The sequence below is a fragment of the Carassius carassius genome, chromosome 7 (genome assembly GCF_963082965.1).
Source record: "Carassius carassius chromosome 7, fCarCar2.1, whole genome shotgun sequence".
Taxonomy (NCBI): Eukaryota; Metazoa; Chordata; class Actinopteri; order Cypriniformes; family Cyprinidae; genus Carassius; species Carassius carassius.
In genome coordinates this window covers 33,727,658-33,750,698 of record NC_081761.1, presented here as the reverse complement: position 1 = coordinate 33,750,698, position 23,041 = coordinate 33,727,658, and the positions used below count along the sequence as shown (strand labels likewise).

Sequence of the window (23,041 nt, the reverse complement as noted above, 5' to 3'; positions counted from 1 at the left end):
GTAGTTACCATTCTGCACTTTCATCATAAACCTGCTGGCCGATTGGAGTGGAAAAACGAGTGAAATGTCTTCTTCACACTCAGTTCGACATTACATGCCCCGATTATTCAGTGCACAATATCAGAGTTTTTAATATTGTTGCAAAAGAAAAAAAAAAAAGGAAAAAAATTCAAAAAAGTAAAAATTTTGTAAAAATGTCCAGTCAAACAGGAGAGAAGAAAAAATATGAAAATCAGTGACAGCTCTGGAGATACAAAAACAAAAAATGCAAGAGAGAAATATTTAACACACAAAACAGGGGAAACAAGAGAGAGAAAAAAAGGGTATTTTGCCAACCACCAAAACCAAAAATTAAATATTACATATGAACACAAGAAAGCGGACAATGAAATCGCTCATAATCAAAAAGTATTGTACTCACTGTTAGAGAAAAAATTACACAAATAAATACACAAATACCGCAACAAAGAGAAAAAATGTTTGGCAAAGCAGTAAGTGGTGTTTGTTCAGATATGCGTGCTCTGCATTCGACACACAGAGAGCGAGAGATAGACAGAGAGAAAGAGAGAGAGACAGAAAGGGGGGTAGAGAGAAGCGAATGGAGAGCGAAAAAAAAAAAAAACGAGAGAACCGAATCAATGTTGGAAGAGCATGTACGACCGCTGGCAAACACGATAGAAGCTTCTTTTTTTTCCAATTTTCCTCTCCAACTCTATCTCTCTTTTCCTCTCCATGCTCTTTTCCTATCCATTGCTTCAGAGTGTGCCAGCGCGAAGCTGAGCCCACCTATTTGGCACCGGGTGCCCAATCGCTCAGCCAATACGCACGCTTGAAGGGCTGAATGGGAGGGAGGCAGGGACAGAGGGAGGGTGAAAGAGACGGAGCGAGGGGGAGATAGTGTAGAGTTCGGTCAGTGGGTTGGCTCCCTACTTTGCCAAATTAACAAGTTCCTATCTTGTGCAACTGCAAAGTCCAGAGCACATTAATTTTACATGCGCCAATCAGCGGCGCCGCCCGTATTCCATTCCCACCCCAATTTACCTCCATTTTCCCCCTCTTGTGTTCAAGAACCGAGCTCAGATGCACACATGCACTTTTGCCATTTTCACCAATGCACTTGCCATCACCTCCATCAAGCAAGCGCACAGCAGTGTGCCCGTTTGCGCTGTCCCCTCCCTCTGTTGAGCGGCGTGTGAACACGCAGGCCAGAACTCCCAGCAGACGCTACAGACCAGCAGCTGCCTTTAGATTCAGCACACAAACAAAGAGCAAAGACAGAGACATGGTCCACAGCAGAACAACATTCTCTCTCTGAACTTTATCTGAGAATGTGACCACGTAAAAAACATGAATGTTTGGACACAATAAAAAGAGATTTTTTTTAAAGAAAAACAAAAAAGTATTTCACATTAAAATCCTTTTATAAGAAAGTGTTTCAATAGTTGTTTCCTTAAAAAAAAAACTAAAATGAAAAACTAAACTATTCTCCTTATAATGCTTTTTACAAAAAAGCAACGCTATAGCAGGACTCAGCAATTATCAAACAACTATTAACTAACTTCCCTTGCCAGTATTTTCAACAGTAGCCTAAGTCCAACCAGCAAAATTTGTAAAATGTTAATATATTTCTATTTTTCATTTAGCATTAAGTATCGTTCACCAAAAAATAATATAAATGCCAAATATCCCAACCTAAGAAAAGTTAATAAATATACACATACAGTACAGACCAAAAGTTTGGACACACCTTCTCATTCAAAGAGTTTTCTTTATTTTCATGACTATGAAAATTGTAGAGTCACACTGAAGGCATCAAGGGCTATTTGACCAAGAAGAAGAGTGATGGGGTGCTGTGCCAGATGACCTGGCCTCCACAGTCACCGGACCTGAACCCAATCGAGATGGTTTAGGGCTGAGCTGGACCGTAGACAGAAGGCAAAAGGGCCAACAAGTGCTAAGCATCTCTCAGGGAACTCCTTCAAGACTGTTGGAAGACCATTTCAGGTGACTACCTCTTGAAGCTCATCAAGAGAATGCCAAGAGTGTGCAAAGCAGTAATCAAAGCAAAAGGTGGCTACTTTGAAGAACCTACAATATGACATATTTTCAGTTGTTTCACACTTTTTTGTTATGTATATAATTCCATATATAATTCCACATGTGTTAATTCATAGTTTTGATGCCTTCAGTGTGAATCTACAATTTTCATAGTCATGAAAATAAAAAAAACTCTTTGAATGAGAAGGTGTGTCCAAACTTTTGGTCTGTACTGTATATCATAAGTATACTTTACCAATAATAATAATAATAAGATTAATTTGCTTTATATTGCTATAAGGAACTCCATGCCAGATTTAAGTTTATAAAATCCTTTCACAAGAAAACTCTGACATACTGTGATTTATTAACTCTTCTGAATTCATTCTAACTGATGCATCCAAAAACAGTGCAAATCAATCTCTCAATTTCAACATCCTCATATAAACCAGCCATCATGTTGAATATTTAAATCAGCAGGATCTGCAAAACCAATAATAAATAAATCACTGAAAACCAAATGTTAAAGTTTGCAACGGCACATGTACATTATCAACGAACACCAGATGTAATGACAACACAGCATTGGTCACAGTTTCATGAACTGGCCTGAAACTCTCTCACACTGGCCTTGAGCCGTAGCATACAAAACCTTCAATGCAATCCTGTACCAAGCTATTATTAGTTTGATGATATGATGAACATATTAAAGGAATTCAGTCAATCCCTGTTTGCAATGATCCGTTATGATCCATACACAGAGCCAGGGAAATCGCTAGCTTGAGCAGATTTGTATCAAGTGATTTAATCTGGTTTAATCCCTACAATGAGTTTACGCGACATATGCCACTCTCTCAGGGCTACGAGACACCTTAGGGCGACCAGCAGGCCCATCTGAGACCACCGGGTGAAGCAGCCTCATTCTTCAAGCAACTCACTGCAGACTATTCTGCAGTTGCCAGTAGGCGCCTGCTATGTAAATGCAGCGTTTCATAACAAACAAAGCCGAGCGGCAGGTTGGTGTGTCATTTTGTTTGTGAATGTTCCAGGGCTTGCAAACACTTTGCATAATTCCAATCCAAATTAAAGGAAAGTTCTACACAATTCATATCAGTTGACTGTGTACAAAGCAAGATGTCTTGATATTTTGTTTTGCCTATACATTTTGTAGGCAAAACTGCAATCATACTGCATGTTGTTACAGTTCGTATCTGATTTGGTTTGACAGACTACATGGGTTTTGTGTCTGACACATTTATTTCCATTAAATAATTTCCATGTCTGCAAACAAAGAGTTTGAAAGTGTCTAGGTTAAATAACCTGAGGGGGAAAAGTGTCAGTAACAAGTTCATTGTTCTTGCTTGAATTATTGGTTGAATGATTGCAGCAAATCTGACAGAATTCTGGATGAAGCAAACTTTATGACAGCATATTGTTATCATGAGATTAAATTAGTATGCAAGCCATAAACGGCAAATAAAACAGCGTTTGCTCATGTTCCCCGCAAGCTTGCTGGATCTGCTCAATGCCGAATGCCCTTATTCAAACTTCTTTTATACCACAGCCTATCTTATCTTTGTGTGACACTCTCCTCTCTAAACAGTGATCTTTGTTTTACGCAAGAAAGAAAGGAGAGCGTTAGAGGAAGATAAAAAAAAAGTTTGAGAGAGAGACACGGACAAAAAAAAGAGAGATTTCTACGAAAGGCTCTCTCACTCTGCTGCTTGTGTGTTTTTGTTTCTGTATAGCAAGGACTACTTCTTCCAGAGAAAGAGAGAAAAAGGCTGAGATTTTAAAAGTTCAGAGTCTTACCACATTTATGAATATTTGTAATGTTTCGTTTTTTGTTGTTGTTGTTGTTTCTGGGGGCTCATCAAATGTCTAACATTACCAACAGTAGGCTAACGTTAGTATTAATCATTTTTAAATGTTTTAGTTTGCGTGATTGCCTTTTATTATAGCCAAAGCCAATAAGTTAGTTAGGTTCTTTTTATATTTATATATATATATAAAGTGCCTAACACATATTTTACATAACACCGACAAAGAAAACAAATGACATTCAATGACAATTACGACAAAAATGTGTTCCTTCTAAAGAAAGACTTATTAAAAAATATGCCATAGCCTACCTCTGGCCTTCAGTCTTTTCTTTTAAGATGAATGTGTTTTATTCTTTTCCGTTGCTTTCTTTTCTTTCCTTTTTAGAAACAATATATTATTTTTTTGTCACCTAATATGACAGACCTGTAACCGTCTAACGGTTTTTTTTTAAATCGCGGTGGCGGGAGCTCGAGCTCCGCCACATTGGCGCGAGACAGGAAAAAAAGGCTGCGGATGGAGCGAAGCACATGATGATGAGCGAGAGCCGGGAGATCTGACATGAACTATAGGGATTTTTTGCCAGAAATATTTTTCCACAAAATATAATGGAACTTGTGTGAACATACCTTCACAACACGAGGGAAATAATTCTTCATAGATCACTGAAGAACATAGCTATAACACCATAATGTGCACATATAGCTACTGAAGTTTTTTTTCTTCAGAGTTTAAAGTACAAACATGAAGAAAAAAAACAGAAAAAAAAACGAAATCGATTATATAATCGAAGAAAACATACGATATATTTCAGGAACTGGGAACCAGCCGACGTAACTTGGGGGCATGTAGGCTAACAAATGAAAAATCAAAACACGGTGGTAAACTATTTTAAAAACGATATTTATGTGTCCCTTGTGCATCCAATACATATTTTATCTATAAACCTAATTTAATAACTAATTTCTTTAACTTTCAGTGCAGTGGCAAATCATGTTGAATTTAAGGCTGAGTGGGACGTAAAAAAAGAAGAAAAAGAAAAGGTCTTTCTTTGTTTTGTTTTACTCTTTTTAAACTTCTTCATATATCTTCGTATAATATAGGATATTACTATTAAACTATTTAATGTTTAAATAAGCATCTTTTAAAATCTTCAACAAATCTAGCCTACCATTAATAGCCTAAGGATAACCAGTTCAAACATATTTTACGTTTTAAAACAAAAAAAAATTATAATCTATCTAATCTACATGCGTAAATACAGCCTAGTGCTTTAGCTTAGAAAATATTTTTCATCAGGCTATGCAAAAAGCAAGCAAGCATCTCCTTTAGCCCAAGTTAAGATTTTTAGCCAAAGCATATAACCTAAGGATCAAATAAATTAAAAAATACATTATTTTTACTTACAAATCAGAGACAGCTAAAACAAAACCGTTATCCAAGAGGTGTTTTGGAGAGCTGCGGTGTTTTATGTGGAATTAATTCAGTTTTATAAACGGACGCGTTTCCAAGATGTAAAAATCTGGGAGTAATTTATGGGAATTCAGCACCACGAGTAAATATTCTTAATGCACACAGAAAATCTGTTGAGAAGCATTGTGCTTAAGAGGAAAAAATACCTCAAGCACCTCAGAGGTTTCTTTAGAGGAAGACCGCCACACGTAGAAGACCAACCCAAACGTAAAAAAAAAATATTTATATATTTATTTATATATATATATATATATATATATATATATATATATATATATATATATATATATATATATATATAAACTTATTTTTCACTTTATAAATTACACAAATAAATTATTTCCTATTTCTTAAAAAAATAATTATAATAATAAGTGAATAAATGCCAAAAGACGATCCCCCGACAGTTATTTAGCAGGCCTACCACAGTAAATTAAATTGGCTATTATCATAAGCCTATAAACATTTAGATGCGAGTTGGATTCTTTAATCTAGCCTACTACCGTTTGTTCAGGTGTCAGTAGCCTATGTCTATTACATGATCCTAGTTGTAAGAATAATAACACTCTGATTTATATTTAGATACGTCTATTAAATACCGTTATGAAAGTAGAAGCATTCATCGTATGAATGAGGGTGTTTCCGTCCGCGGGAACATGTGTCGGTAGCTCAGAGAACTGGACTGGGTCGGTGAGATCAGTCAGCAGACTCATGAAGTGTAAACTGGAAAACATGCCGAGACGAGCACGGTGTGACTCCAGCACTGAGACGCTTACCCAGCGACTAAATACACCCGATCTGACTCCGAAGCCACACCAAATATTGATGCCTACTCTGAGCGCACTGCACTCTGCCCTCTCAATGTGTCTGTGTGTGTGTGTGTGTGTGTGAGTGTGTGTGTGAGAGAGAGTGAGAGAGAGAGAGAGAGAGAGAGAGAGAGAGAGAGAGAGAGAGAGAAGATTCAAAAAGACAGACGGCAAATAAAATTTTTAATATTAAATGGAAAGACTTCTGATATAGGGGCAGGGGAAAAAAACTAAGCAGATAAACATGTTCTCCTAGTACACTGATTTTTTTTTATTAGAAGCACTAATATATATATATATATATATATATATATATATATATATATATATATATATATATATATATATATATATATATATATATAGGACTTAACACCTTTAATAAAAACTACTGTTAAAATGAACATGAAAATAATATAGTTTTCAATAAATATCTGTACCTCTAACAAGTAAAACCATACAATGACATCACTTTGACATAATCTATTTAGTTTATATTGAATTCATGAAGTAAACGTAACAGCTTAATATAAAAAAAATATTTATTTTAAGTAAATCAAAGTAATCAACATTTTCAAAATTAAATATTTCAGAATTTCAGGCCATATTGTTCAATTTCTTTTTTTTTAATGCAACCCATGAGTGAACAACCTGAAAAAAATCTGCAATAATAGACCTTGTAAGCAATTACTACTTAAAAGATAGAGAAAAATTAGTTGTCTTGAGAAATCACACCTCTTTCTGTGGCAGCTCTAGGCTCTGTAAACAGTTTTCATGAACTTTGTTCACACCCCGGAGCTGTGTGAGACACTTTTTATTAAGGATGGGAGCTTTTTATTTAACTTCTTTTGGACTAATGCATGCAACAACCGCTGAATGGCATTAAACAGCTTGAAAGATCAAAGACAATTTTTAATATAACTACTGGATGCGTCTGAAAGAAGAAAGTCATATACACCAAGGATGACTTGAGGGTGAGTAATTTAAGGGCTAATATTCATTTAACCCTTTAATTCAGTGGCTCTATCAGAAGTAAGCAAGACTCTGTCAAGACTCTGACATCAGCTTCATTTTACTGTAAATACACACCTTACCAGTCAGTAAAAAAAAAAAAAAAGTTAATTAAATAAAGTACTATCCTTCTCTGTTCAGTGATAGACCAACACATTGGTAAGAGCAATGTCCTCAAGCAAAACCCTCCACTCTCCATACTACTTCACAACATAAAACGCAACTAAAATCAAATGCATCAATGTAAATAAAATGCAACTGTAAGCGAGTCTATGCATCAAAATGCCACACATATAAATCCAACGACTAACGAAAACTTCTATCATGGTCAGTTGCCAATGAAAGAAACTCATATTTACATGGATGAGCCTTATAATTTGTCGTTGTCTGGTTTGCACACAACATAAGACCGACATCCAAGAATCACCTCGGTACTCAGTCATAAGGAAGTCAGGTTCCAGCATATACATCCAGTCACAACCTGTAAACAACTGCATGTAATTATGGTTGATATTTCAGCAGCTCCAGTGCCAAGGGCCAGGTTTAAACTAGAGATGTTCTGAGCTCCCCAATGCACACCCCTCCACCCTCGCTTTTATTCTCATTCTTTTCTTTACCTCCGCCACTTGGCGAGGCGAGGTGCCAACCCTTCTCCTAAACTGGGCATCGTGCCCTACCCTTTATGCAAATGAGGCACCCACCACCTCCTGTCTTTCTGCCACTATCTCTCTTTTCATCTTTCTCCCCGACTCTCTCTTCTCTCGTGCCCCACACACACTGGTCATGTCCTTTGTCTTTTTTTCCTGTGATCACTCTAATTCCCTATATTTCTGTCACTTCATTTTTAATTATTTTATCAAACTCATGTCTCACATCTTTTTAATGGGAAATCTTCATGCTATACTGTATTCACAGATATAAACGTTTTTCCTCACCAGCTTGTATTGTTATGTCGCTATTACACCGAACCGAAGACTTCTTCATTAATGAATGCTATTGTCAAATTTAATTTGCATTTGCGTTTAGGGTTGTTTACAGTAATTGTGCAAAGATCAAACTGACAAAAATGCACTAAATACCCACAAACCCTCAACTAGCAGTTCAAGTGTAAACAAAACATACACTCTTCTCTCGCATGCACATTCATCTTGCAACATGTTAAAGTATGGGATTCCTAATTTTTTTACTTGACATAGCCTTTGAGATTTTAAGCTAATATTTCAACAGTTTAACAACAAACACTGTTGCTTTCTCCAGTAAAAAAAAAAAAAAAAGTAATCTTGTCTGAATCAGGCGAGAAATATGCACAGACCAAGCACAAGGAAAATTAGTCCAAAACTGTTATCAATATGTGGGTGGATTTTAATGCGAGGGAACAACAGGTGAGGGTCTTTTTCATCAGAAGAAGCATTGTATTTTGGCCTGAAGCAATGGTTAAAATGCCTTAACGATGGATTTGTTTCTTATAAACACAGCTTTTCACTTCACAAGATGTTAATTGATGGACTGAAGTGGTGTGGGCTACTTGTGCATTATTGTGATGTTTTTATCAGCTGTTTGGACTCTCATTTTATTTCTACAACTAGTCAGTGCTGGGCCTGTGTCAATTTAGACACTATTTTCAAATCTCAGCTGCACAGACGCACTCTTCAGCTGCATGGCAGCACATTTAAATAAGGTAAACATTGGCTCGCTGACTAGTCCACTACTTTTCTGGATGACTAGAGAAAACGAGTAGAAGTGCTAGCCCTAGATCAACAACACGAACACAAAACACAAATGCCTCACCGGTCACACGCACACACGCTCTGTGGTGACTGGATATAATTACACTACAATGGCAAAGATGAGAGTGAATGGCCACTAGCTGCATGACATGCTCATACATGTGCACAATGAGGTACAATGCCTGTGAGGAAACCCTTTGTTGAAGAGAAAAAAGAGCTGATGGAGGAGCATGTATTTGAGTTTGTGATAGAAAAGGTCATTTAATGAATTATTAATAATTAGTGGTTGGTATATATTTTTTTTAAATAAATGATGCCATTGTCACTATTTAAAGACTCCATAAATCACAGTTTTGTTGAGATATAAATTAAACACTACCCACCATTTACTAGAAAATGGTTTATTTGTTATTGCCAAGACTTCTCTAAAGTTTTAAAATTATAATATTCTCAAAATTGCAAAATGATTCATTTGGCTGAGACATTTTATGAAATAACTGCAAGGATTTTATTATTAAATATGATAAAAATAAGTCTTAATAAAAACCTCAATATCACTTTCTTTATCACTAACAATAAGATAACATGCAAAGAGAACCAAAAACAAACAAAATCAGTATATTAGAGTGATTTCTGAAGAATCACGTGGCACTGAAGACTGGAGTAATGATGCTGAAAATGCAGCTTTGTGTCACAGGAATAAATTACATATTAAATTAGATGAGAATTGAATGCAGTTATTTTAAATTGTAATAATATTTCACATTATTAAAAGTTTTTACTGTATTTTTGACCAAATAAATGCAGCCTTGGTGAGCAGAAGAGATTTCAACTTTTTCACATTAATGAATAAAAACTGAAACTTTGACTGCTGCGTGAAATTCCAAGTTCAGAAATCGTTTCTGCTTCATTTGTGACAGTGAACTCTCTCTGTGTCAGTTTTCGTCTCATCTGTCAGCCGTTTTCTCTCATTAAGAGCTGTCCAGCATTAATTCTGTCAGTTCAGGGCAGGTGCAGTGGTAATGAGAGGGTAACACTGCATGCACTGAGGGCTTTCCCATTATAGTAATCTTAATCCAGGGGGAGGGAATGTGTGTGTGTGCACATACTGCAGCTGGGATAAGAATTTGTGTGTTTATAAGGGAGAGGGAGAAAGTGTTGTTTGTGTTTACTGGCATTTTGCAAGTGCATTAGTATTCTGCACAAAAGTTAATGTCGCTTCTTTGCTTGTGCCTTTCACTGCCTCCCTGTTTGTATACATACACACACACACACACACATACATACATACATGTACATATTGCGGTTGTTCTTCTCATGACAACCACAACCATCGTTGTCATCATCATCCACTCAAAAAAAAAAAGCTTGCTAGAGCTTGGAAACAAAATCTGAAACAGCTGGAGCTCTTTAGAGAGCCCTGAAGACACAAGCAGAGCCATACACGTCAACACATTACCACCTCATCTGTGGTCTCTCAAAACGAAACCTAGAAGGAAATGGACAGACAGAAGCAAGAGAGACAAAGAGTAAATCTTGAACAAAAAAAGTACAAACTCAAGTAAAATAAGCCTGTTTTTGTAATACTGTAGTCCTAGTTCTACACAAAGTAAAGAGGAAGTTACAAAGAGGTTTTTAGAAACAGTTACTGCAGTTTAAAAGTTAAGGATTTGAAAAGGCATTTCGAGTTATTCTACAGCACGACCTCTTCCTCCATCTTGTCTTTGGAACCAGAGTTTCTCTCCAGAGCGCAGAGATATAAATCCAGTGCACACGCTAGAACCTGACCTCCATTTGGCTGCACTGGCCTGCATGTTTGCTCAGGTCTCATGGTCCTGACACCTGTGGGAAGGTACGCTCACAAAAACATAAATAAAAAGAGTTGGCCCGCTTACTCTTCGGCAAACATATTCAGGACTAATTATGCTTGATTTTTCATACTGCCAGGAGGATTATCGTTGATACTGCATACACGAATCCATCCAGGTATTTTAAAAGCTAGTCCGAACTGCACTGAAAGAAAATGTGGTTTAGAAATGTTTGCTTAGAAACTGTTAGTACATTTTATACTTTACCATTTATATAATTACATAAGAAATGGAAAGTAACACACTGAATTAAGCATGACAATTTAAAGTTTAAAAACTGAAATTGAACTTTCTTGAAACGTGATCTTTGTATAATTAAAAAAAAAAATGCATCTTTTTTCTTTTTTTTTTTTTTAAGCGTGCATGTGCAAGACTTCAAATTAATCATAACAAAAGAGAAAAAGTGAAATTGAGAAAGGGAGGAATCTTAGGTCCCATATACACAGAGACACATTTAGCTGTAGATGCAAAAAAAATTCAGATTGGCGTTTTGGGAGTGTGAAACCAATATTTTTTTTATAAACCGGGTCCCAGCGTGGATAAATCTGAAAACGGCACTCTTACATCATGTCTGGCCCCTAGTCAGACCCCACTACATCATGTAAAAGTAACAACAACATGAACAAACACTGAACGATTGTCTTATTAATAAGACATTATTAATAAGGGTGCGCGATAAATATCGGCCGATAATTAATACGCATCTCGTCAGTAAAGTCGGTTCTCTAATCAGCGGTAAATTCCATCCGTTGTTAACCTGATGGAATTTACAGCTGATTAGAAAACAGACTTTACTGATGAGATGTGCATTAATTATTGGCCGATATTTATCGTGAACCCCTACTTATTAACTAACATTAACACAGATTAATAAATGTATCGTTCCATGTTTGTTTGTATACCACGCACAAGGTTTATGCACATAGTCCAAGTCGTCTTCTCCATTTTTAGTGCATCTCTGTGGCAGAATTACAGCACTACATACTAGTCTGGCATGTATACTACATCGTTTGTGTTGGTTTCATGATCTCGTGTGTACACAGATATTTCTTGAGATGAGGGGGAAAAAAGATTGGAAAGGGAAAGCTCTGGCTTCTCTGGACATAAGAAAAATGCTAGCTTGGTGAGACCAACTCGACATTGGTTAACCAAAACACAACCCTTCTATAATAAACTTAAAGGAATAGTTCACCAGAAAAATGAATTGTCATAATTCAAAACAATTCTAAGTCATTCCAAACCACATCTTCAGTGGAAGGCATTGTATTCTAAAGTGATTTTTCAGTATGCCTTTTTGATTTTTTTTTTTAAAGAAACAATATAATAATTTTTTTTAATTACTCGAATGAGTAAATGATAAAAGAATGTTAATTTTTAGGTGAACTTTTCCATTTAGCATCTGCTCTAGAAGCTCAATGAACAATTTGTCCAGTTGAAGAACAGAGAAGTTCTTCGCCGCAGTACCCAAGGGCCTGATCCGGTTTCTTCCGTTGAGCCCTTTGTGGGATTTTACCCAGTACATTCACAGCACTTCAAGTTCCAGCACTGAAAATCAACAACTGTACAACGACCTCTTTAAATGCTGATGGGGTGTGGCAATGGACGTATGCCAGAGAACAGAATTTGGGAGTAAAAATTACACGAAGCCCTGTCCCGGCCCCTTAAAAGACTGTATAAAACGCACAGTGTTGTGTTTCTGAGTTCCTGACTCGCTGAGATAAAATGAACAAAATACCTAAACACTGCAAGGTGAATTTTAGGAGCATGAGACATTGATCAAACCGATAATATCTGGCAACCGTACAATTCAGATGCATTCCATAGGATTGTGACCACAGAGAAGACTAGTGAGGGATGGCAAGCACAATGCACAAAGTTCCTGAGATCCCAAGACAGAACTTGGCAACCTGAAGAGCCTCTAAGTGGGATAATATGGTTAACATTCCTTTGCATCCCTTTAAGAAATCCAATATGTGCATATCAATGCTTCTACTCGAGGCCTTACCTCTCAGATACAATGAAAGAAAACACTCATACTAGCCAGCTAATGTAATTAGGGCTGGAAATCAAGATCAAGAAAGAAAGAAAAACACAGAAACAGAAACAAAATGATTTATGTCTGCTGATGTGCACTCAACACTGTATTGAAATACTGCTACTGAATCTACAGCACAACTGTAAAAACAAATTATGTATTAACAAATTATTTTTTTCGTGTTGTGAGCCGTTTGTGTTGTATCATGCAAAACAATCCAAATACAAATAGACAAGGATTTTATTGCAACGTGCTTGCTGATTGCATGCTATGCATGCCATTTGTTTGCATTGCAGACGGGGCATAGGTTTCACAATGTACACATCAATTATAGTCAATTTGCTTTTCTTAATATTAAGTATTCAAAATATTTACATATGATTTACATGTTAAAATCACTTCAGTGATACTGTTCTGAAAAAATTAAAAGCATCTTTCGAAAACTTACCTACACTATTAAAAACAAAGATTTGAAGACTGAAGATTCCCCATTAAAAACAATACCAGTCATACCCCACCAAGAAACAAATAATGCAATAAAAATCTGAGAAATGACCACCCACTCTTTACACCATCAAACAGCTAATTTGTATATTTCTGAATATTTTGCAATTAGTTTAATAAAATTTATTCTCCTAATAAAATATTATTTTTATATTTTATACTCTTGGTCATCTTTCTGCATTTCAACACTTTGTTTTGAGTCAAATCATCATGAATCGTCTCAGAGCTTGTTGGTTTGGTTCATGGCTTAAAGTCTTGATACCCATGCAGAAAAATAATTCAGAAAACAAGGCCGCTGAAAAAGGCACCCATCAACGTCTTAATTGTTGGTTGCATATTTTAAACCCAAATTAATTATCAAGTCATTTTATACAATGTGCATTTTCTAAAGTGGCCCCCGAGCTGTGTTACCTGAGAACAGAGTCTGTACACAGAGAATAACGAGTGCTTCCAATGGAGGAGATAAGGACAACATGTTAACATAATAAAAGAAAAAACGCTGGCTTCCAAAAGTTCCTTATCGTACAGGTAAACTAGAACCATGCTCATGCTAATGCTCAGGATCAGTATTTGACCTCGGTTGTAGAATTAGTTTAACATCTTTTACTGATCCCAGAACATCCCTCCACCAATATCCTGTGATCTCTTTCTATTACGAAATGCTCATGAATCAACTGATCCAACGCCAACTGTAATGAGCTGATGACATCATCACAAAATCCTCTGCGAATTATAAAACGCACTTAAAACTCTGCTCCTTGACGGCCGACTCAAGAGTAACGATAAGCTTTGTCAGGCGCTGCCAAATATTGAGCTCATTTAGTAATTCTCTGAGAGTATGCTAGCAGACACTGCAAATGTGCTAACCCGAACATGACCCAGTTCCTTAGGCTGAGCCTGCATTCAATGCCAAGATCCCGATTACATCCCTGCCAAAACATTTCGAGCGAGCCTTTAAATACTGCCCCTCTCTCTTTCCTGTGGTGGGCGGCATTGGTGAAAGGCTGGCATAACTCAGAGGACTGACTGTGCTATGCCTTCAGGTTAAGGTCTGGATTTTACCACCTCTGTGAAAGCCAGTCTAAACACACATATCACGGGAGTGAGGCTGGAAGCTGGCAGCGCGCCACACGGCCCGAGTCACACCACCGCTACGGACCTGATTCACTGAGGCTAGTTTACTGAATAAAAATACAGTGGGAAGCCTGAGGCATTTAGTGGCTGCAGTGACTGATATTTCAATAACATTTCTCAGAAGTGCTCCAAACAGAACCGCAACAATAGTGTAATGGCTGTTTCAAACAGGTTTCCCAAAATCTCCATCCTTGTATCATTGGTCAGATGAACAGATAGGCCCACCAACTTATGCCATTCATTTATCCCAGAAGAATTTTAAGGCATCTTCATTAAGAATTTGTTTTCAACCAAACTAAACCACTACAAGGTGAATCATAACATCACAGACCTTTATATTTAAAAAATCATTTGAAAATCTGACAAAAAAGGTGCAGAACTGTAAATGGTTTTAATGAGCGAAAGAACTACTCTAACAAAGCTTTGCGAATAACAGGGTCAACTTAAAAACAACAGAGAAATATGAAACTATTGATTTTATAGATGTTAATTATGTATACAGAACCAATATATTTTGAAATCATTGGAAAATATGCATATATAGATGGATATTTAAATAGTTTGACTTTTTGCAGTTCTCTGATTAGTAGAAATTTCTCTTTGGAATCATGGGTAATGTAGTTTTCCATCTGAAATTTAAATGTTAAACATGTTTTCTTTAGTTAGTTGAAATAATGGGGGCTAATGGGTTCAAAAAAAAGCAAAAACTGTTGTTTATCAACCTTGTAGTCTTTAAAGGTTTACAAGGTATTCTTAAAAATCTGTTTCTCTACAGAACGCTTGTGGGTGCAGAAATTACACACTGCACCTTTGAGATGCTATATGCTAGCATTTTAATTGCACTGCATTTAAAGAAATTGCGGTTCAGTTGTAAATCTTTTACATTTTGTTGACTGCTCTTTTGTTTTATGAGTTTAGATGGGCAATAACACTGAACGCAGTCATCTGTTTACAGATGTGCCCTGATTAGCTTACTTACATAAACAGAAATCACAACTGTGAATCATGAAACCTATACCTCCAAAGGGAACAAGGGAGAAGAAAATAAACAGCTGCACATTATTTGCAAACTGTGGAAATCAAATGCAATTGTATTTTGTGTCGGCACATTTTGATATAATATAAAAACTGTTGACAGAAATTATGTTCAGTTGCCAAGAGGCCTCTACACACATCTCAGTATGTCAGAGATCTTCACAGCAAATGAGCTTTACGAAATATGCACACAGTGACAAAAAAATAAAATTGCGTTCCAAAACGTAGTGATCAGCCTTGCTGTCTACATAGGGAACTCCCTTCTAAGGCACCACCGTGAAGCTCATCATTCACTGATTTAAAACGCTCAACATACACAGAATCTTACTTTTTTAATGCCTTTAAATACTGGCTACATAGGCAGCTCATTAGGTTTTGGAACAGAGCAAGCATGTAAGTGTGTGAACAGTTAAACCATGTAAATGCTCCCAATAAGGAAACAGGCACCACTTCTCCTGCACCCATTTATAACACCCTACAACAAAATAAACATCTGTTTAACACAGGGGGATTACAGGAGACTGTTGTTTCTCTACTTTGCTCTTTTTTTAACACTCACCCTTGGTCTCATTCCTGTTTAAGTTACAAAGCTTGATTAGTTTTACGTGTTAAACACACACACATGTGCACATACTGCATGAATGTGCCGCGTCTCTCTCTCCATCCCTGGACCGCTGCCATCCATTCTTCTAAGTAACGCTCTATGGCTGCAGCGGTCCACAAGTCAATAAACATCACCTCCTCCACGCCTTTAAGAACCACCATCCCTCCCTGAACTCATTTAAAAACCGCCATCGCTCTCTCCAATCGTTTAAAAACCACTAGCCCTCCCTTTCCACCACATTCCTCCCTAAATCCACAGAGTGACGGTGACACTGACGCTGATCTGCATCCAGCCTCATAAACCTAAATCATGACCTTACTCATTTTACTGATCAAACATCAACTATGCTGAAAAAAAAAAAAAAGATTTTTAGAGGTTGCAAATAAAGATTATTGGAATACATTTTTCAAGAAAATTAAATTGTTCTACTTGCCATTTTTTGTAATTATTTGTGACATCAATTTTTAGATGTTTCAAAAGAAATACTACACTATTTTAGTGTGTGTGTGTGTGTGTGTGTGTGTGACCAGTGTTGGGGTAATGCAATTTATTTAATCAGATTACTTTTTCAAGTAACTAGTAAAGTAACCCATTACTTTTTAATGTACGTCAAAATATTTGACTAACTTTTTCAAATAATTAACACAAATTACTTTGTTTTCCAATTTAGTGACTGACAGCTCTCCTGTCTCTGGGTCGAGAGAAATTGGGAGTAAGCACTTCTATCAGCCTGAGGCTTATTTATTTCACTTTTTGTGTGAAAGGGCCTTTACAGTTTCCAAAAATATTACTTTTGTCATGTTGGTTGTTAAAAAAAACATAAGCAAGTCCAGCCCAGGAGAAAAAAAAGTAACACAAAAGTAATGTAATGCATTACTTTTCATAAAGAGTAACTAAGTAATGCAACTGGTTACTTTTCAAGTAACAGAATACTGTCATGCATTACCTAACACTGAGTGTGTAACTGATCCAAGATCATCTAAGGCATTCAATTTAGTGCACTTTACTATCATGACAGAATATTAACAAGTTTGTCCATGTCAAATTTGCAAACATAATGCTAAGGTGTTCTAGATGGATGCTATGTGGCACACTAGTCACACTATGATATTCTGGCACCTCCATCAAAGCAAGACTAGATTTTAACCCTTATTATCATGAAAGGATTTCTACATTTTAAAATTAAACACTTTTAAATGTAAAATGTCTATAGTTCAATAACGAACCTTTAACATCTATGGAACCTTTCCACTTCACATCAGAATCATCTGCCATAAAAAAATTGAATTATTCAGAAGAAAAATACAAGCAACAGTAAAAATGATGCTAGCGTTGGCAAGCACGTCAATAATGCAGCAGTAAGTGTAAAATAAGAGATAACTAAGAAAGTCGTAAATTGAAACAAAAATGGCTAAATTAAACAGGAAATATTAAGTACTGTATACAATTCTGACAATAAGCATTATTGTAGTGATGGAGAGTGTGTGTTGTGTGTGTTTGTCTTCAGAAGGGGTAATGTCTTTCATTTGAGGTTAGGAGAAAGTGGAGTTGCGCATGTTCTTGCATTCCACAAACATGATGCTTAGGTTAAAGGGGAGAGTGTGTGTGCATATTCCACATCTGCGATGGTTTACTGTAATGTGTGTTGACTTTAAAAGCTAATCTCAGATTGACCACATCTGGCCATAATTATCTGCCATTACGGGCAATTTTGATGATAACCATCATAAATAATAGTCCGTTCAGATTAGATATCGCAATCAATTAATCGCTAATAGACCGGAGCCAGATTACACAGGATTACAGGACGCACCTTGGTCAGACAACACGTGCTCGCAGCGGCACATTTCTCACACGCTGACCGCTCTAAAGTTGTGCTGACAAGATGACAATGAAATATTCACTATTAACACAGTTGTTAATGTTAATTGAGTTCATGCATGGAAGCTTGAGGTGATAGAGGCTGTTACAAATCCTAGTGAGAAATCAATACTTTTACATGGCAAGGACACATTAAATTGATCAAAAGGGACCGTAAAGGCATTTATATTGTAGAATGTTACTATTTGAAGTTCTTTTGAACTTTCTATTCATCAAAAAATCCTGAAATTGTAACAAGGCTTTGAATACTGATGATGTTTCTTGAGCAGCAAATCAGCATTTCTGAAGAATCATGTGACATCGAAGACTGAAGGAATGATGCTGAAAATTCAGCTTTGCATCACAGGAATAAACTACATTTGGCGTAAACCATATTTTTGTTTTTCGAGACTGTAATCAATTCATAAATCTTGCTATAGCACAAATACGAGTGCCCACTGTACCTTCACAAATGGCAAGAGCCCGGAGCATATGTGTACATTCAACAGTCGCTCCAGTGGAATGTTTGCATAAATGACAGAAAAGACTAATTGCTTTATTTTTCCCAAGATCACAGCACTCACGGGTATCGCAGTTCAGCGTTCATAGCAAAGTAATGCAAAATTCTGCATGACTTTGGGAAGATCTGTGCATTGGGTGTTATGCTGCATAGTTCCTAAAAAAACATCTGCTGTCAAGCAAACATATTCATTTTTCTTACTCTTCTCAGTTTATCTTCCTAGGCAAGTTAAAGTCTTGTAATGTTAAGGTTTGTTGTCAGGTCTTTTCCCTGCCTGTGGTGCAGCACCAGTGCATTCCAAAAACCAAACAACAATACGGGGAGCAAGCGAAAGCCACGGCAACGGTGCAAGGAATTTGCGTCAATGTGGAAGCACAAAATGTTAAAAACAAAAAAGCTACTTTCTTAGCATCTGCTTACTCAATATAGTTTACAGCATAGACCACTACTCAAAAAATAACAAGTGGCAGAGCTGCAGTCATAGATGCCAACTGACTGTGAGCATACTGAATACACCCATCTCAAACACACACACACAGCCTGTAGACAGAAATAATCGACCTTGAGTGTCTTAGGCCCATCAGTACAGCAGGTCACTTAAGCTACTGTGCTACTATAAACACTTGCTCTAAACACTCCATTTATCACCTGCACTGAGAGCCATGGGCTCATCAAACACACTCACACACGCCGTCGTCGTCTGAAAGCCCTTTACAAACCCCTTTTGCAGCTCTTGGACTTTTCTTTCTCATTTTGTGGTTAGTTGCCATTCTAAACTGTGATACACACTGTGATACAAATATTACTGAGGAGTTGCCTTCAAGCCTAGGAAGAAAAGAACAGAATAGAATAGAATAGAATAGAATAGAATAGAAAGGATGAATAATAAAATGTAAGAATTATTAATATAAAAAGGAATAAAAAAATTTTTTTTAGGCATTATTAAAATAAAATGAAAACAGTAAAAAAAAAAATAGTTTAGTAAAATAAACAAAAAATAAAATATCAGTGCCTTTTTTCTATTTATGTACGAAAGCCTATGTTTTTTTAGCCGTGATTTACGACATGTTTACTTACCCTGAGGTCTTTCACCCTGAAGTTAAATTATGAACAGTAAAGAAAAGGCTTGACCTAGCATAAAAGCAAAAAAACATATGCTTGTGCTGGCCTCAGTCTGACCATGACCTTTCAGTGGAAGTTGGTTATTTCTGGCCAATGAAAGACACACAGCTTTAGCGAATTACAACAGTATTGGGCCAGTCTGCCAGTTCTTTTTAAATGAGCAAAAAGAGAGGAGACAAATTCAAGAGTGCGGTCACCACTGTGAAAGACGCCATTGTTACACAGTTGTGCTAAGTGAAGTGATTATGAGAACATATTGAGTAATATGTGCTTGGCTTTGTGTGTGCATATAGTATGTGCACGATGACTCCACGATGACTACAGAACTAAAATGCAAAGTTAATAAGTGATGGATGATGGAGATTTAAAAAAGCTTGAAAAACGAGCCATGGACAGACAGACTGTGAAATGAAAGGAAAAAAGATGGTAATTATCATCCTGGTGTCCATGAAAGTGTAAATCTAGTAGAATTGAACATTCCAAGCAAAGAACAGCTCTTAAAAGAAACCATTTTTCTTAGTGTAGAACTTTTTTAATGATCTAAAGATTCTTTTCCACTATAGAGAACCTTTAGTGGTTCCATGGGTGTTAAAGGTTCTTCATGGAACCACAGATGCCAATAAAGAACTTTTATTTTTAAGAATGTAAGACTTTTGCTATAACAGCGGACACGTTTGTTCTTTCTAGAACCTGAGGTTTCATCGTAGCAGTTGAGCTGCATCTTTTGCTGCCAGCTAAAACATAGCACATGTATTTTCTAAGACGCTTTGGTAAGACGGCGTCTGCCAGGATCATAAATATAACGTATCTTTGCATATTGTTACCACACCAAACGGTTATGCCAGCAGAACTTCAGCAGGGTCATGTTGGGCTACGAGGGAGGAATGCCATTGCACCTTTATAAAATGATTCATGCATGAAGAATCTGAAGCTATTAACAATTTGCACTGTCCAAAGACTTCATGGTAACTCTTAACGTTGTTGACGTTCATGCAGATGCTCTGGTTTCTTGATAGAAATAACCTATGATAAAGATCGAATGGTATTCCCCAGGGCTGCTGCCTCGGTCCCAACATGTTCTCTTCTGCTTTCTGAAAGCATATTCTGCAATTCCCGCACACTTTCTTCCATTTAAAGCCTCCCGTTTCACCCATTTCCCTGCCAGGCTGAGCAAGACAACTGGAGGAAAGAGTAGTTAATGTGCATGTCTGATGCAATGTCTTTCTCCCTCAGAGCCATATCCCAAAAAGACCCTTATAGAAAGGGGAAATTCAATAGGTAAACAGGGCAGAAAAACAGCATTAGTCATTATCGTTAAATTGCTCTGTTATGTTTAGGAACGCTGCAATATCTATCAAGATGAAGAGTGAAGAGTGGGGCCTGCCAAAAGCAGCACTTCAGTCCAGGTGAATTAAACAAGGCTTATCTGAAACCAAATGTAAGAACAATTCTCGGTTTCGTTAAAATCAAATCGCTCAAGAAGTGAGCTTTCATTGCTAAACTGAGCCCAGTATATAGAGCAAATGATTTATAAAACAAAAACAGAAAAATGCATTAGAAATTTAAGTTAGTCTGTTAACAGTGCAATAGAAATTGATTCATTTAACCCAACATTAGTGTTAGGAAGAGTCCCCGTTTTATTTTATTTTGAGGATGCATTCAAAATGCAAATTAAAATGTCAGATAAAAATAAACATACACAATATAAAGAATCAAATATAGTCTAACAACATAGATATCTGTAAAATCAGTATAAGACAATGTCAACTAATGATTGTGATGGTGCAAGTTAAAATTAAATTACATTATTTAAGATTGGTTTTTGATATTTATTTCTAAATGTATTAAGTTTCATTTGCTCTGTCAGTAATGTGTACAAATATTTTAATTTGAAGATACATGTATGCCTGAAACTCCACACTTAAAAAAAGGTTTCAAAAGGGGGGTTTCACAGCGATGCCATGGAAGTTCCGTTCTGGGTTCCTCAAAAAACGTTTCAGTGAATCGTTTTAAAAAGAACCATTTTGTTTTTCTAAGCATGAAGAACATTTAATAATCCAAAGGAACTTTTTGCCATTATAAAGAATCTTTTGCAAAGGTTCTTCATGGAACCACAGAAGCAAAAAAAGGAAACTTTATTTATTTATTTTTTGAGGGTGTAACATTTGAAAACATCACTATTGTTTATTCAGACTAAAATGCCCCTGGATCCACATAATAATCAATATCTGTCTTTAGCCTCAAGGCCTCCTTTTACATCAATACACATATGAATTCACATTAAAGTGCACTTGTTAAACTTTAGGAAATTCCATCACCCAGGGCTAAACCTCAGTGTCCTCAAATCCGAGATACATCCTTGCTGGGGCAAAAAAATAAAAAAATAAAAATTGTAGATTTTTTTTTAGATACATTATTAATACTATCCACTTGTCCTGAGGTACGTGCAAGGCCCCTATCGAGGCCTTTAGACTCCCCAAAAGACATTTTGCACCGCGGAACATTTGGCAACCCATGCTTAACTTCCATTACGTAGTATGAAGCTTGAGATTCCCCACCTGTTCGGTCCATTCCAGAAAACCTTTCAACATTAATAATTCATTAGTTATTGTTTACATTTGTTGCCGCGCCGTGTGCGTCCTCGTTTATTTTAATAATTAACCGTAATTAAAGAAGAAAGACGACTAAACAAACCTCGGGACAGAGTTAGAGTGGGACCGAGAGCATCCGCGCCCTCCCTCTCTCCCCTTGTCTCCATCTTCTGTGAAGGCACATAAACGTCCCATAAACCGCCAAACCTCACCCAGGTTTTGACTCCGCGTAACGTGGCCTGCCGCAGGATTTATCCAGCCTGCAATCTGAATCGCATCTAAAGCCACAAGAGACAAAGGAGGGATTCCTTTTAACACGCACTACGTGGCGCGATTGAAGGACCTTTTATCGCCGCAATCGAAATCACAGTCGAGCTGATGCCAAGAAGACGGCCTGAAAGATTCAAGACGAGGACGCTGTATATCACTGTGATGAAGGTTTGGGGTTTTACCCGTAAGCCGTGGCCTTTATTGCCCCACATGCACTCCCTACTTAGGTGCGTCTGAGACACTTTGTTACAGATGAAAAGAAAAACATTTACACCTAATAATTGCGAATTTAACACTCAAAAAAAAAACACTTTAAATCAACTCCTGAGACAAACACTTTTTACAAACAAACGGATTCACTAAGAAAAGAAAATAGGCTACATTTGTAAATGACCCCAAAAATTAGGCCTGCTTAAATATAAGCCTATTACACAATGAAAACTTTTCAGAAAGTCATTTTGATTTCTTTTCTGAGGCTAAAAGCGATTTTTTTTATATTAACAAAAAAAATAAATAATAATAATAATAATAATTTGAAAATAATTTTTGCAACTATGCAATTTTGTTTTAAAGCCTTAAAATTTAAACACTGCTGTCTTCCAAACCAGAGACATGTTTTATCA

At 36.6% G+C, this 23,041-nt stretch overlaps 1 protein-coding gene across 18 annotated transcripts in view; it reads right to left on the bottom strand.

Annotated features, from left to right (window-relative positions):
- The window catches only part of nfixa (nuclear factor I/Xa), an 87,090-nt gene that overhangs the window by 52,051 nt on the left and 11,998 nt on the right, over positions 1-23,041 (bottom strand). For 4 of the 18 annotated variants that reach the window (XM_059554689.1, XM_059554682.1, XM_059554684.1 and 1 more), the window contains exon 1: positions 5,931-6,114. The exons of 5 other annotated variants lie outside the window; for them this stretch is intronic. In XM_059554689.1, coding sequence (XP_059410672.1) covers positions 5,931-6,065 — 135 coding nt within the window. In that variant the 5' untranslated portion in view covers positions 6,066-6,114. Of the gene's footprint in view, positions 1-8; positions 771-4,169; positions 4,309-5,930; positions 6,118-23,041 lie in introns of those variants that run through there. 9 more of the 18 variants (XM_059554680.1, XM_059554691.1, XM_059554679.1 and 6 more) reach the window with 7 other exon arrangements.